We start from the raw sequence: 15660 nt of genomic DNA, 5'->3' as shown, positions 1-15660 counted from the left end.
GCTGGAAGTTCCTTTAGGGCACTTTTACATGGAAAAACCAAAAACAGAAACATTTGACGTTGCAGCTGTTTTTGGACTAATCCCACCATCTAGTGGTAGTGCACGTGCTGTTACATATTGGAGCCGACACACTTGAGAGCACAAGAAGTCAAGAAAAAAAACCCAGTTTTCTTTACTGACGTCAGTGCATTGGAGAAAATGTGAATTAAAAATTATGATAATGTAGTGCAGAAATACACATTAGATTAACTTTATTGTCACAAAATAAAAATATGTTGAATGCACACAAAATGGCAGTTTGGGGTGAAACTATATTGGCACAAAATAAAGACAAACACATCAGAAAAGTGCTCATTTAGACAGAGAGAGGTAGAGTTTCAACACAGACGAAATCAGGATACTGAAGGTGATTCATTTTGTAAAGTTACAAATAAATGTAACACAAAAGAGATTAAAAACAGCTGAGGAATAACAATACTGAATCAAATGGTACCATTATTTGATTTGATAGCTGTTTGAGAACATCTGTAGCACCTTGTTCATTGCGAGGTCACTGTTGTGCTACCACCTTTCCCCGAATCATCTGTCCCCGGAGAAGATGTAGAAATATTCTTCCTCTTCCATTCAGAACACGTGTGCAGTACTCCACAGGGCGATACAAATGAGCTCCATGAGAGCGGGGAGGTATGAGGAGTTTTCATATTGGAATGTTTTTCACTTAACCCTCTCTTGAAAAGCAGCACCACTTAAAAAAATGTACTCAACACTTGAAACATCAACCGATTTCGTCCTCATCGTCATGTGGCTCCATCCTCGTCGTCCTCTTGTTCAGGCAGGCTGCCGGGACAGGGCTCCATGGTAACAGCGACGCCCATGCCGCTGCAGCCGACGGGCATGTCGGTGACCCACGTCCATTCATTTCTGTCTGGACAGTAACACTCAACGCTGGACAGGAAGCCGTGCTGGTTAAAGCCTCCTGGATAAAACACAAACAAAACATGTTCAACAGAGCCGTTGGTAAACCGATTAGAGGAATGATCAATTGTTCTGTCTTTAGGCAATTGATTTTTTGATTTTAATTGATTTTAATTTACTAACGAGGTTTGTTATTTCTTTCCGATCTGAGATTTAATTTCCCTCCTGCTCATCCGTTTGCCGTACTCTTAACATTTGATCCACGCTTTACTCTATTTAATTAAACAACACTTAGCCATTGAGCCACATTGAGCCTCCTGACCCAACTGTCTACTAATTAATCAGAATTATCTAATTACTTTACGAGTCTTATTGAGTCTACATGCATAAACTTCTTCTTGGGCTCACCAGCATCAGACACGTGAAATATACCAGAGACTTCTTTTAACTCATACGAATACAACTTAAGTTACGCGCACACATAACTGTTCATGTACTTAAGTAGTTGTTGCACACAAAAACGGGCAATCAATATTAATGAATCCAAGCTTAATCAAAAATAAAATGTATACTAAAATACCCAGGAGCAACACACACCAAATAAATAATTCTAAAAAAGTTAAATAGTTATAGAAAAATTATAAATTATTACAATAAAATAAAGAAATGAAATACAAAATCAGAAAAATAAATCTATAATACTTAAAAAATACATCATGAACTCTGCATGAGCCTAACGAAGTGAAACAGGTCGACTTTATTTGTGTAAATGTAAGATCATTCATCATATATATATTTTTGTGAGTATGCTATCTCTTCCCAAAATACTTTCTTATAACCTGATTGATGACGTGACTGACCGAGGACAAAGATGCACCCATGGTGGACTGCGACTCCGTGTGCACTGCGGCAGTGCTGCATGGAGGCCCTTGGCTCCCATTGGTTCCTGGTTATATTGTAACGCTCCACAGAACACAGCTGGCTCCGCCCATCATACCCTCCTATTGCGTACAGGTGAGAGTTCACACACACCAAACCTATAAAGACAGACAGCGAGGGAACTTACAGGAAAATATTGACATTTTGGCAAAATGGCTTATTCCCTTTTGTTTCTGAGAGTTAGATGAGAAGATCAATACCACACGGTTCATTAAATATGCAGCTGGAACCAGCAGTCGCTTAGCTTAGCATAAAACCTGTAAAACTACAAATGCGCTTAATCATGTTACTGCTGACAGTAAGATTAGAGGATTGACACCACGTCTTTCTGTTAAATATGAAGCTTAGCTTAGCATAAAGACTGGAGCTAGGGGTAAATAGCTAGCCTTCCTCATTCTGAAGGTAACATAACCTGCTTACCAGCACATCTAAAGCTCACTCATCAATACATAATATCTCATTTGTTTCATCAGACTGGCTCTCGTAAAGACAGGAGTACACACACACACACACACACACACACACACACCCAGTCCACTGCGTATGGTGCTCATGGGTGCCAGCTGCTGCCAGGTGTTAGTGTCAGGCTGGTACTTCTCAGCAGTGTTCCAGCGGTTCTGCCCGTCGTATCCCCCCACCACATACAGAACCCCCTCGCACGCCGTCACTCCAGCACCCAGACGAGCCACCGACATCGGGCAAACAAAGGACCAGCGATTAGACTCTGGATCCCACCTGCAAACCAAACAGCAGTTGAGCAGTGCATGCAGCCAATGTGATAATCTGTTGACAGTTCCTAATGTTGTTACATATTAATCAATTACGATATTCAAACAGGTGAATCAGAGCGGCAGAACGTGATGGCAGTGGCTGTGTGACGCAACCTTCTCAAGCTACACCAGCCAGTCAATTTGAAGTGGATTAGGTTAAGCTGGCAACCATGTTTGGCAACTATTGTTCAGCTTTATTTGAAGCCAAAGAGGTTGTAACACCAATGAGAGCAGATAGAGACAAGAAAGGTTTAAAAGGTCAAATTAAGCTCATCTTTTACTGTAAACTACGTGTTTTATTGAACACCTTTTTAAAAGGAACAGCTGGAAGAAGATTAATTGTACACGTAGGTGTATCAGAGAAGCATCATAAAGAGAAAGGTAACGCCTGTACACGACTCCATGCCACAACTTTATTGACTACGTTTCGATCCTACTTTGTTCAAAAAACGTAGTCAATAAAATGTGCAGGAGGTATTTTTTAAAATCTTTTTAAAGAGATCGCTTGATTTGTTTTTGCTCAAATAGGCTTGTTGGCTTTCTCAATGACGGTTAGAGGAGAGAATACCTCACTCATATCGGTTAGCTTAGCTTAGCATAAAGACTGGATGGAGGGGGAAACAGCTAGCTCGGCTCTGTCCAAAAGGGGAGGGGGGAGTCAGCCTAACCCCAGCTCTATGCTTTTTGAACAGATTAAATAATGAATAGAAGATTGTTGGTAGGTACATTATTCTTCTACCTTTGGATTAATCCTCTTATTTAACTCACAGCAAGAAAGAAAATAACATAACCCCCAAAATGTTGGACTATTCCTCTAACACTGGAAAAAGCATAATATGAGTAATAACACCAACAAAGGGCTGAGTTTGTGTGACAACCTTTGTGACAACAAAGGTTCATGTGACAGGTTGGACTGCATGTTAACGATTACATTCCTTCTCGGTACTGGGTGTATTCCAGCTGTAAACTGATGATAGGAGGGTGGCTGATATTACACCACCTGCCCTAAAACATTGGCAAAGTGCCCTTGAGAAAACCACTCAATGCAAGTCACTTCTCGAGTCAATGTGCTGACACTGACCCTGTGCTCTGAACCCTGAAATTACTACATGCAGCAAGGCAAATTTCAATGATAAATGACAATACATAATCTCAATATAGCGCACTAGAAGAAGGAGGTATAGCTCCCTGTTGAATCTCTTACATGTTGCCTGGATTCATTTGGGAGGCATCCTGAAGAGCGGAGTCCTTTCTGCCAAACGTTGTTCCTATAAATGCTCTAATCTCCTTTGATGCGTTTCACATCGGATTTTCATTTCAAATTGTTTTATCAGCTTTCATTATATTTAGCAGCCTCTTGTGAAAAGACTTCCAAGTGGCGTCTGATGAGCTCTAATAATTCTCTTGTGACCAGCATCTTTTAGAAATATACACCCATTATTACAAAAGGGGATTGAGGTTACGTATCAAAAAGAATCATCGTAATTTGGCTTGACGTGACTTTTTTTGTGACTAATTGATTGAAACTGATTTATCGCAGCATTAAAACTCCTCCCTGCTCGGCGGTGGCAGCAAAAAAAGATGTAAAGCTTCCCGGACCAGATTGACATTCCTGCATTGTGTGTCTCGACATGTTTTGAAAGAGCCCGTTTTGCATGACTGCTCTTTAGGTTGAATGGCAGCTATTCATTTCATTTCATCGCGTCATTATCTGTACTTGCACTGAGGTAAATGCACTTAATCTGAAAATGTGTGCATAGGGGGAGGAAATCTGTGCTCGTCACATTCATCCTCGTAAATAAGATGTCATTAAAATCAAATTACTTCTCGTAAGTGCCGAGTGAAATAAACAAATCGTCACACACGTCTCACCTCTCCACCGTGTTGTGATGTGCGGAGCCCTGCGAGCCTCCGACAGCGTAGATGCAGCCGTCCACCACGCCCACCCCGACCCTGTTCCTTGGGAGGCTGAGGGAGGCTTGCTGGCTCCACTGGTTGGTCATCGGGTTGTAGCAGCACAGGGCGCTGGACTCTGTGATGTTTTGAAGCGACATGTCCCGGCCTCCAACCTGAACAGATTCATGTCAAAACAAACATTGGTCCATTACAGTATTGAATGTCAAATGTACAGAGAGATGTGCCAGTACAGTGGCACAAAACTAAACCAGTTTGAATTTAGTTTCCCAGGTTTGTATTTCTCATATCATATTATACAACAACATATAATTGTGTCTTCGAATGTCACCCAGAAACTAAAACTCTCTGCGATGTTTTTATAATGACATTTCATTGGTGCTATGACACAAGGGGTGCAACTTACAGTGTAAAGGAGTCCAAACAGCGCGCAGGCCCCCAGACCACTGCATGCAGACCCCATGTCAGCCAGTTTTAGCCACACATTCCTCCTGGGATCAAAGGCCTCCATGGAGTCCAGTGAACGCTGCTTGTATCTGAACAGAGACAATTGTATGTTCACTCTAAATGCGCTCTTGATTTGATATGCATTCATTAAAAGAATGTGTACTAAAATAAGTAGACAGTAGAAAAGACCAATGACTTAATATGCTGACATACAGTATGTATGTATGTATGAATGGTGCGGTTTGAAATTTAGTGGTGCAATTTGGTTCGAGTGAAGACAAAAACTACTCTTTCCCACGTCAGTCAAAAACACATTGCAAACCCCGTTTGTACTTTTATACCAGCCGTACACCAAATTGACTTAAATTAATGCTATTTTTTTTTAAAAGGTCCAAAAAAAACAAAAAACAGAATAAGACCATCAAAAAACTCAAAACACCTGAAGCAGCACAATCCAAATGCTCTGCAGTCAAAGTACTGCACTCAAATAAGTGTATCGATACAATAAATGAACATTCTAATGGTAGTTCTAAGCTTACCACTTTGGTTAAAACCCCACCTGTTGTTTATGGCAGTGGAAAATAGGTCAACATGCAGTTTGCCACTACAGTTAGGACTGGGGTAACAATTCAGGATGAGAATCATCTTTCAATGGAATCATATCATGATTAAATAACTTTTTGAGATATGATGATACACAATTGCGTTGTCTTAATTGATAATAACAAGCAAATATTACCTCAAATGTATCAGATTATTTAATTTACGCAAGAGTATAAAAAGACCATGGTGTTTCTGGTCATTTATAAAATTACCAGAAATCCTATATAGTGATAAAAATCATTGTCAAGACATTAAATTACATTTATTGTGATAGAGGATTTTGGCCATGAGGCCTAGCCCAAACTACAGTATGTATGAAGGGCTTACAAAAATAAGAGGGTGCTTACATAACCTCCTAACAGCCACTGGGTGGCAGACTGAGACACTTTCTGGATCGATGTTTTGCATCAAACATGATAAGAAACAACAACACAGCTGCTGCCAAAAGCTTGTTGTGAGCCAACATGGTCTATGGTTGTGAGGAAAGCCTACTCATTAACATGCACGTCATCAAACTGTTGTCTCATAATCAGTTTATTTTTGTATGATCGATATCAGAAAAATAAGTGTGCGACCAAAGAATTGCTGTTGATAAAAACTATTTGAGATAAGTACCCGCCGGCTACATAGATGAGCTGCGTTCCACGGTTAGGTGCAGGAGGCAGCTTCCTCAAAGTCATATCTTGGAAGATTTTAGACAGGAAGTCCTTACAGGAATTGGCCTGGAGATAAAAGAGTTGATAAAAGAGAAGAGTTGTAAGGAACACTGAAAATAATGTCTTTCTCAAATAGAAAACAAAAACATGAAGCAAGACTGTGGTTTACCTTGCTGAGGATGGGGCAGGACAGCAGCTGGTTCTTTAGGAACTTAGGAGGCAGGGCGTAGATATGAACCGCATTCAGGAGGGCATGCAGGTACTGGGCTCTGCCCTCCATATCCCAGCGGACCCAGTCTGTACAGGCCTTATACACCTGATAGGAATGTATTTAGGCGTTTGTTATGTACCTATGTATCTACATTCACTTGTCAGAACTTGGACGAATAGCATTTGTGCTATGTTTGACCTTTTTTAGCATCAGATGACTGTCGTGTGACACACGAGAACAAAATCATTCGCCGACTTCACAAACTAAATTGACATTTTCAAGTTTGAATTCGTTCTTTTAATGCCACTCACCTCAGACTCACAGAGCACCTTGAGACTGTCCTGACTGATGAGCTCCAGCAGCTGGCAGTGGGAGAGGCTGAAGAACTCGTCTTCTTTAATCACCTTAGACAGAGAGACACAAGAGCAGAGTCAGAGAAAGGCATCAGACTACTGAATATGCACTTTTCAGTCCGTTTTCAGATTGCATTTTCTTATGCGGTACAGTATTATTCAGTGAATAATGTGAGTTGGTAGGCAGCGCATTAGAGTCAGGAATTAGAGATAAGACACAGACACAGAGGGAGCATTCACACACTTACAGAGGTTGCTGCCATTTAAACGAGCATTACCGCCTCGTGGTTGCATGCCTCTGCCAACCAGCCATGTTGCGTCCATGTCTGTCGAAAGTGTCATCACTATATCCTGTTGGATATTTGTGTTAATGTGTCTTAATTAGCATATAACTTATTTTATAGCCATAAACGTTTTGTGACGTCGCAGTGACCTTTGACCAGCAAATTCTAATCAGTTGAGCCTCGTGTGGAAATAGATGTTTGTGCCAAATTTGAAGACATTCCCACCAGGCGTCCCTGAGATATTCATGAGAATGGACCAGACGGACGGACAACATTATGCCTCTGGCCACAAAACAACAGCGTCAGGGAAAGAGAGAACATGTGTGAACATGTGTGAAATGTCTAATTAAGCTCAATCAACATCTATAAGATCCAAAGACAGAATTTAAAGTGCTACAGCTTTGCTGCTGACCCGATGCCTGAATGAGCGTTCATAAAAACTTGACTTGATTATATTTGAACGGATAACTTGTGTGTTTGAGCTTCCCGTATGTTCGCCTCACCTCATTGAAGTGTGTGTTGATATACTCTCGACTCCGCTGGTGCAGCTCCTTGCAGTAGATCTCCTCAGCAAAGCGGGCGATGCCGATGACATTGGCCGGCTCCAGGTGCTTGGTGAGGAAATCGCAGCACGCCTTGGCCACGTCCTCCATCTGATACCTTATAGAGAAGAAAGTAAATGGAGGTGAAATTCACTACTGTAGATTCTCTAACTGGTAAATGTTGAAAGATAAAAAGAGTGATAGATTTAAGAAATCAAGCACGTGTACTTGCTGTTTAAATACTGTACGTTTACCTCATAGCAGCCAACAGAACGTGCAACACACTGTTTTCTCCCACTGTGATGTGGGAGGTGTAGGCAAAGTCAATAAGTCTTCCCACCACCTGAGGGCAGACATCGCGCAGGGTGACCTCCGAGGCGTGACACTCTTTGAAGCTGCTGGTGAACATGGCTCTGAAGTAGGCGCTACAGGACGCCAGCACCACCCTGTGCACCTGAAAACAACCAGCATGTATTGGATCAATAAGAAACACTTAATCCCACGAATCTGGAGAAGCACCTGAAGTAAACAAGTCGCCATTACTGCGACGGCATCGCCCTTCAATGCGTGCACGTTTGAACACATTCTATGCAAAGGTTCGTCAATTAGCTGCTGCCGTCACTGTCAGCATGTAGCAGCAGATGCTGAGTCACGATGACTTGCCACGGCATCTATAGAGCTACCACAACTCTGCTGACTTTTACTGCATTTACCGTAGTCAGGGTCAGGGCTTCATTATAGGACTTTGTGTGTTTATAAATTTGGCATTTTGACAAACTGTGAACAAAAGGGTACAAACTGCATTGAATTTAGAAGGTGCCTCACCTTGTAGTCCACTGTTCTTTCATTGTATGTGACATGGAGCACCAGGTCACACAACATCTCATGCCGTCTGAATTCCTCCATGACCTCGAGGACTTTGGGAGCGTGGGTCTCGACTCTGTAGTCAAGATACCCGGACCCATGCATCGAGGGAACCGCGATAGCCGAGAAATCTGAGTTGCGGGCCAGGCGTTTCGTCCTCGGGCAATGCATTCTGGGAGAGAAGTACTCTTGAAGTTTGTTTGAGGAATTACTTGTTTCGTATTCGAGTCTTGTACTTTACAGAGTTTTCAGTTCTTATCCCGTTGGGCTCAGACTTTCAGCGGATAAAATTCCTTTGTCTTTGTAAAGGCTCCGGTGAGAAGATGTCCTTAGTTCCTTCATTTTGCCTTAAATTTAACACAAAAAAAGTCTATTCAACAAGGAGACAAAGAAATTAGAGATGTGAAGAGCATAATGGTACTATCCATGACTGGTGATCCTGGTTACAGTCGGCAGGCCCGGCAAGTAGTGATGGTGAACCACATAATACTCCCTCATCCACAGATCCAGGCTCCAACATGACTGGCAGCTTTTGAATCCGGATCGGACAGTTCCCAAAGCACAAGTCAGACCATGATCATTGAATCGCTGTTGGTCCAGATTATACAGGTTCCAGGGCTTTGAAAGTGATCCATTTTGACATTTCAGAGAGTCCTCTGCAATTTTTTTGTCCAATGGGGGGAAAAAAGAGGAAGTGGTTGGCAAATGTGTGTAACTGCACAATCGGATGTATCCTGGCAGGGATTTCGTCAACCCCCGTCTGTTGTGATGCTTATCCTGCAAAAAAAAAAGACAAAAGACAAAAAACAGATCCAGTGAAGAGAGATAAGAGACTTTTAGTGGTTTTAGAAAAAGCTAATGGAACCAAAATCTCATGTGAATGATGTTTTTCCATCGTGAATGAATGTTTGGGTGTGTGACAGTCTCACACACTCACGATTTCACTTCCTTGCGACTGAAACAGAAAAGCCGATTCTGTTGTACTGCTTTAAGCCACAACCTTTAGCCCAAGGAAATGGTTGCTGTGTTTTTAGTTTGCTTTATTCAGGAAAACACTTCTTTTAACAACTTTACAAATATTCTCATTTACAACGATTGACCAGAAACCTTTTATCAATAGAAGATCACAGTAGAGCTGCGACAATTAGTCATTTGATTGAAAGAAAATATGCAACTATTATATTAATCGTATAACCAATTGACTTATAAGATGACTTATGACATTTGATGGTACCAAGCTCTCAAATGTGAGAATTTCCTGCTGGTCTTAAATTATTGTAAGTTGAATAATTTGTGGATTTTGGATTATTAGTCAGACAAAACCAGACATTTGATGACATCACCTTTTGCTCTAGGACAATGTAATGGCCAATTTTTATCATCTTGGAGACCAAACGAAACACCAGTTTCATCGATATTGAAAGTAAAGGCCACTCCCCCAAAATTATTACTATGAATGTCAATATATCATCATGAAAAATAACAACGAGCATGGCTATTGTTAGCACTCACAGCTGTCACGGGCAGAGTACGCACAGGCAGGTGAAGCCTCATCCGGGCCCAATAAAATGACGGGCCTATTAACAGTGCCTGCAGCAGCCACAGATACCGGGTTTTCATTCGTGTTTGTCAGAGCCTTTGCCTGGTTGTTGGGATGCAAAGATCATTTAAACAAATATTACAAAAACCTTCTGAAATAAATTACCCAGCCTAGCTTTAAAATTGCAAAATAGAGCACTGTAATGTACCGGTAGTCAGTTAAAACCCTCTTTTCCAGTGTCGCTTCTCCAAAGAGCTCAGCCAAACAGAAGTCACAGTCATGAGTCACGGAGAGGAGTGAGTAAGACTCTGCAGACTGTAGCCGGCTGACAATATCCAGAACATACATTCACGCTATTTAAAACAACACAACGTATGAATGAATTCACTTCTATTCACACATTCACTTCTATGTTCCTAACTTCTCAAGAAACGAAGTAAGGAGGACATATAACCACTCCCTTGTGTCGGAGCAGGCTGGTGTCATCTGACTGGAACCTGTTTGACTGTCTTAACTTAGTAGGTGTCAAGAAATGAACACACTAATAACAATTAGCTGATGCAACAGGAGAGCACTCAAACACCTCTTATCAACTCTGATTAAATCTCAGTTAAAGCCCATTTGCAACACAAGACAAAAAGCAAATACACAATTTATTCAGAACACATTAAGATAAACATTATTAATAAGGATCACTAAAAGTGGTTTTCAAAAAACTGTGAATATCATATGTAATCGTATTTTTTATGGTTGAAAAATGAACTTACTGTATCTTTCGCATTTCTGAACTGCAAATTTATTAAATCGACAATACTCTTTACTAATGAAAGAAAATGGCAAACTGTACAACAATAAAAGCATGCAGTCGCTTGCATCATTTGTAAAAATAATTTTACAAATAATTTACAAAATAATTTGTAAAAAAATAATTTGTTAAAATAAACAGTTCTGTTAAAGTTACCTGATTGGAGTGATAAAAAAAATCTTCCAATGAAATACTTGCAATGCTGGAGAAATACCTTGCAGTCCATTAGACTCAATAACAGTGGATACACGTTTAGCACGACAGAGACAAAACCCTGATCCAACCAGTGTCAAAACTACTCTCGACCCTCCGAGATCCACATACTCACAGTCAGCAACTGACAGCTATTTCTCTGCACCACCAGCATTTATCGCATGATTGTGTTTCACTGAGCCAAGCGCCAGGAGGTTAGTGCACCATCAAAATCTGCTCCCTCACCTCTCACCCCTACAGTCGGTCGGCCTGTTTGCTGGTCACATGACCAAAAGCTTGCGGTGGAAAGGGAAGGAGAGTGAGAAGCAGAGGCAGAGAGATTTTCGGGGCAACATACAGTGAGCAAGGGAGAGAAAACAAAACAAAGTGGGAGAGAGGCGAGAGATGCCAGGAGTGGGATCACTTCGATTTCACTGATGGAAGATTTAAAAAGAAAGAGAAGGGAAGTGAGAGTCATTAATACAGTGCACCTCAGTTTTCCATAAAGGGCCATTGTGCTTAGAAATATTAGCCTGTCCTACTCTCCTGATCAGGCTTTAAGGGGGTTAACAGTGCATTACTGTGTAAACACGGTGTGCAGAGCGTGGCTACTATATAAAGCATTGCTCAAGCCTGCAGGAGCACTGAGAGAACACAAGTTCTGACCAGTTTATTGATCTCAACTATCAATGTTTGTTTGAAATATATCTTGACTGTTGGCACTGCAGGAGGTGCTCCTGTTTGGTTTTTGTCAAATGTATTTCTTAGGATACTTCAGCTTCATTGATGAAATTGGGTTTGATTTCAGGAAGGAGAGCTCTGGTGTTCGCCCGATGACACTTCTACTTTTGAGACACTAAAAATGACAGAGAATAACAGAAGAACGGAGGAACGAAACCACTCAAACGCGTCAATTTTGGCACCAAGACTGTGTGTTTATTATAAATCACAAGCCTGGCTTAGTGCAGAAGTTATAAGAAGAAGCAAGAGAAGCAGAGGGACGGAGAGTTAACTATTTACAGACTGTTTCTGTTGGCAGATGCAGCACTCTGGGAACACGTCAGACTGCAGTCAGCTTTGACCCGGCCGTGCAACACACAGGACTTTGTGTAAGGAGTGAAGACTCTGCTGAGGTGTCATGACTTTTTGCAGTGTTTCGTAACAGCAGTGACACGAGCTCTTCTGCCTTGTCATCCTCCAGCATGCCCTGATGGCAGACTGGGGTCAAAGGTTTCTGATGATTCGATGGTCAGAAACTTCATCCAAGCGCTGCACACTAAACATTGTGACCTAAAATAACACTTGAGAACGAAGAATAAAAAGTGTGATGATGCCTCCTGACCGCAAACTCGCCGTATCAGAAGCACTAAATATACAGTCCCTAAACAAAGAAAAGTCCTTCCTTATCTGCGGTAAAAGCGTGTGCGCACGGAAACATTTGGGAACAGGCTGAACAGATATGGTATGTAGGCTAAATATAAAATGCTAATATTCTTGTTGCAGTCTATGGTGCCACACATTATTTTCATTGATTAATCAATGAATTGTTCGGTCCATACAATGTTCTTAAAACAAATCCTGTAACCCAAGTTGACATATTTACATTACCAGTTTGATCAGAGCAACAATCTAAAACTCAAAGATATTACGTTTACTTAAAAGAAGCAAAATAAATTACTTGAGCAACTGGTCAATTAGAAAAACTGTTAATCCACTGTTTCATTGATTAATAAACGAATTGTTTCAGCTTCGGTTTATTTGTAAGGTTAGGGTTAGGGTAATTGATCCTCTCCATTGATGATGAATGATGTTATATCTTACAGCAGGGAGTATCTGTATCGTATCAATAGTTGATTGATTAACTGCTTTTCATTGTTTTAACAGTAAATCTTTTTGGCATTGTTGGTCAGACAAAACAATTGTTTTATGTTTAAAGACTAAACAATCAACTCATCAAAGAAATGATCAGAAGAGGAGTCAATATTGAAATAGTTAGTTTCAGCCGTAATTGTTATTTTTTGCTTTATTATAGATGCACTTGTGATTATTTTTTTCAATAAGTTGAAAATATTTTTTTATTTAAAATGGCAGAAACTGGTGAAAACAGTTTTCCCCAAAGCGATCTTCAAGTTGCTTGTTTTATTTTTAAAGCTAAAAAGAATCCCAAGATTGAATTGACAATGATATTATGAGGAATGAAACAAATAACTGCAAACTGGAACCAGAGAATGCATTTAATATATAATGTGTGCAGATTTATGTGATTGATTAACTGAAAACACGCTGGATGAATCAGCTCCCTAAAGCCATAATTATGTATTTGCATGAGGATGTTGGAGAACATTTGGCTCTCGTTATATGAATGACAGACCTTGAAAAAAAACACAATAATGAGCACGTTTCAATTCCGCTTTACGAGTCTGCGCACTACTGAGGAAACAAAGTGAACGGACGACCAAAGTAAAAACTACCGGATATCTTCCGTATCCAGCACAGAAACACTGTTTGCTTCGTAATAACAGATCACGTAACAAATGTCACGAGCGATCCTGTTACACACACGCGCGCCCGACAACAACAACAGTGTTTGAATGTTACAGTCATTTTCTTTTACAAAGGGCGCGTCCACTCAGTACATGAAAGCGACACTGTGGACTTAAAAACGGCAGTAGATTCACTCACCTAAAGCGGTACTTTCACGGCAGCTGTTAAAACTCCATAATCACATCGGGGAGTTTCCGCATCGCTGGTCCGACCGCAGGAGGTCCTCCCTCCGCTGTCGCTGGTTGAAGCTTCCCGTCCTGTGAGGTAAGCAGCAGATCGGCCAGTCTTCACAGTTGAAGGATAAATGCGATAAAGAGCTGTGGTGTCTCTGCTGCCTGCTGCTGCCCCGTCCTGCGTCGCCGTCGGCAGACTTCCAAAAGCTGCGGCGGTGGTGGGGAGGAATTAATGCCTCAACATGACTCTGCAACTCTGGAGTATTTAGGCGAAACGGCAACAAGTTACGAGCGGAATTCCCAAATTCCACAATTCCATTGATTCAGGAATGATTATATAACCATCACACTGTTATAACCATCACACTGTCATAACCATCACACTGTTAAAAAACTCTCTGCAGCGGCTTTATATCAAGAAACGCGCACACGCGCGCGCGCGCGCACACACACAGGACCACAAAGGAAACACACAGCATTTCTTAAGAAGTTTGATTGATGAATCATTGAGAAACTTAACACAGTCACTGGTTCTGCCCATTGCATTTCTGCCCTGAGGAATAATCTTGGCTGATGGTGACAGTATGTTCTCCTTTTAACAAATAGGTAATCCTATAATAACATAGTGGATTTATATAAAGGGCACTTCACCAACTGCTAAAACTATAACCCTATTTGAAAGTTGTGAGATTAGACCCATATAGGACAATTATACAACAAACTACACTATTGAATGTGATAGTCAGGGTTACACAAGATCATAATGTAACACAAGACAATATAGCAAATGAGAACAAAATAGAAATAAAACTGAGCCAATCTGGGCACGTTAATGTATACAACCAAAAAACAGAAACAAATAATATTCAGCAGCACACTTGGAGTGACTGCCCTCTGCCTCCTCACCTCAGAAGTGCTTTGATATCCTGTCCATGGACATCTCAAACAACAGGGGACAGGCCACACCCGTGGCAGATTGGCACGCTGAACATGCTTCCCCCAGTTTATCAAAACCCATGCAGACTTGTTCAGCAGCTTACCATTATCATTTCTTGACCCGGGATAGAGAAAGACAAGCTAATTATATTTGACCGACATCCTGTTCATACCCACAGACACATGAAGCCATATTCACCAGTGATAATGATGGAAATTAAAGTCCACAGATAGACTCACTACATAGATAGGACAGGTTGTATCATTATGAGAGAGGCACACGGTGTTCTGCATAATGGTTAAAGATTATTTTTATTTCTCATTGAAAGCACAACAGCCACGATGTTGTGAAAGATGTAATGTATCCTACTGGAGATGACGACCTGTGTGAAACCATGAATTAAGCTATCTCACTGTGTAATCAATGCACATAAGACTCTCTTTCATTTCAATGCAATTGAACTATTTCTGCCTCAATTCAGTCATATATATTTGTCTCCAATTCTGACTTTTATATCTTTTGGAGTCAGATGTCTAGATTAGTTAGTAGGTTATTTTATCAGTATGTAACTACTCTTAACTAACACAAACCTAAGCTTATTCCCTGTGCAATAAACAGATACATGGCTCAAATTATGGACAATATACACCAGAATCATTTACAGTGATGTGCTTTTGTTGCCAATAAACATATCCTGGAATGTGATTCACATCTGATGATTCATTCTGACACGGAATATGCCTTTAAGGGTGCGGTAAGCACATGTATAGGAGTGTGCACATCTGAAAATGTTTATATTTTCTGTGCCATTGTGGCTCTTTCCTTAAACTAGATGACTAGATGCACAGTGACTCCAGTGAAGGCTGTTTTCGCTGAACATCAACTCTGATTGCTGTTTAGTTAGTCAGGAATATTGAATATAAAAGAGAACTACTTAGAGACAGGGGTCAGGGGTCAGGGGCTTTATGTTG

The 15660-nt window shown here is 40.9% G+C and overlaps 1 protein-coding gene across 2 annotated transcripts; it reads right to left on the bottom strand.

The window, feature by feature from the left end:
• Window positions 1–240: 240 nt before the first annotated feature.
• On the bottom strand, window positions 241–13869 carry keap1a (kelch-like ECH-associated protein 1a). Of its 2 annotated transcripts, none has more exons than XM_079287318.1 (12): window positions 13718–13869; window positions 8460–9275; window positions 7889–8088; window positions 7596–7752; window positions 6767–6859; window positions 6414–6560; window positions 6204–6310; window positions 4945–5074; window positions 4497–4693; window positions 2384–2589; window positions 1776–1952; window positions 241–976 (listed from the first exon to the last, which is right to left on the bottom strand). In XM_079287318.1, exons 2-12 carry the CDS (start codon window positions 8667–8669, stop codon window positions 798–800), a joined length of 1803 nt encoding a protein of 600 aa, XP_079143444.1. In that variant the 5' UTR covers window positions 8670–9275; window positions 13718–13869; the 3' UTR covers window positions 241–797. The 2 variants fall into 2 exon arrangements, with proteins under 2 accessions (XP_079143444.1, XP_079143445.1); XM_079287319.1 differs by having other exon boundaries at window positions 1776–1916.
• Window positions 13870–15660: the final 1791 nt, after the last annotated feature.

This window comes from Melanostigma gelatinosum, assembly GCF_949748355.1.
Source record: "Melanostigma gelatinosum genome assembly, chromosome: 16".
NCBI lineage: Eukaryota > Metazoa > Chordata > Actinopteri > Perciformes > Zoarcidae > Melanostigma > Melanostigma gelatinosum.
Note: the sequence above shows the minus strand (reverse complement) of the source record. Positions and strands in the feature narration are given on the sequence as shown.

Excerpts from the sequence above, each read along its gene's own strand:
- keap1a (XM_079287318.1), bottom strand. The coding sequence starts at position 8,669 with ATGCATTGCCCGAGGACGAAACGCCTGGCCCGCAACTCAGATTTCTCG. Across the intron at positions 7,753-7,888 it reads GTTCTGTTGGCTGCTATGAG|GTATCAGATGGAGGACGTGG; the intron begins GTAAACGTACAG and ends CTTCTCTATAAG. Across the intron at positions 6,860-7,595 it reads TCAACACACACTTCAATGAG|GTGATTAAAGAAGACGAGTT; the intron begins GTGAGGCGAACA and ends TCTCTGTCTAAG.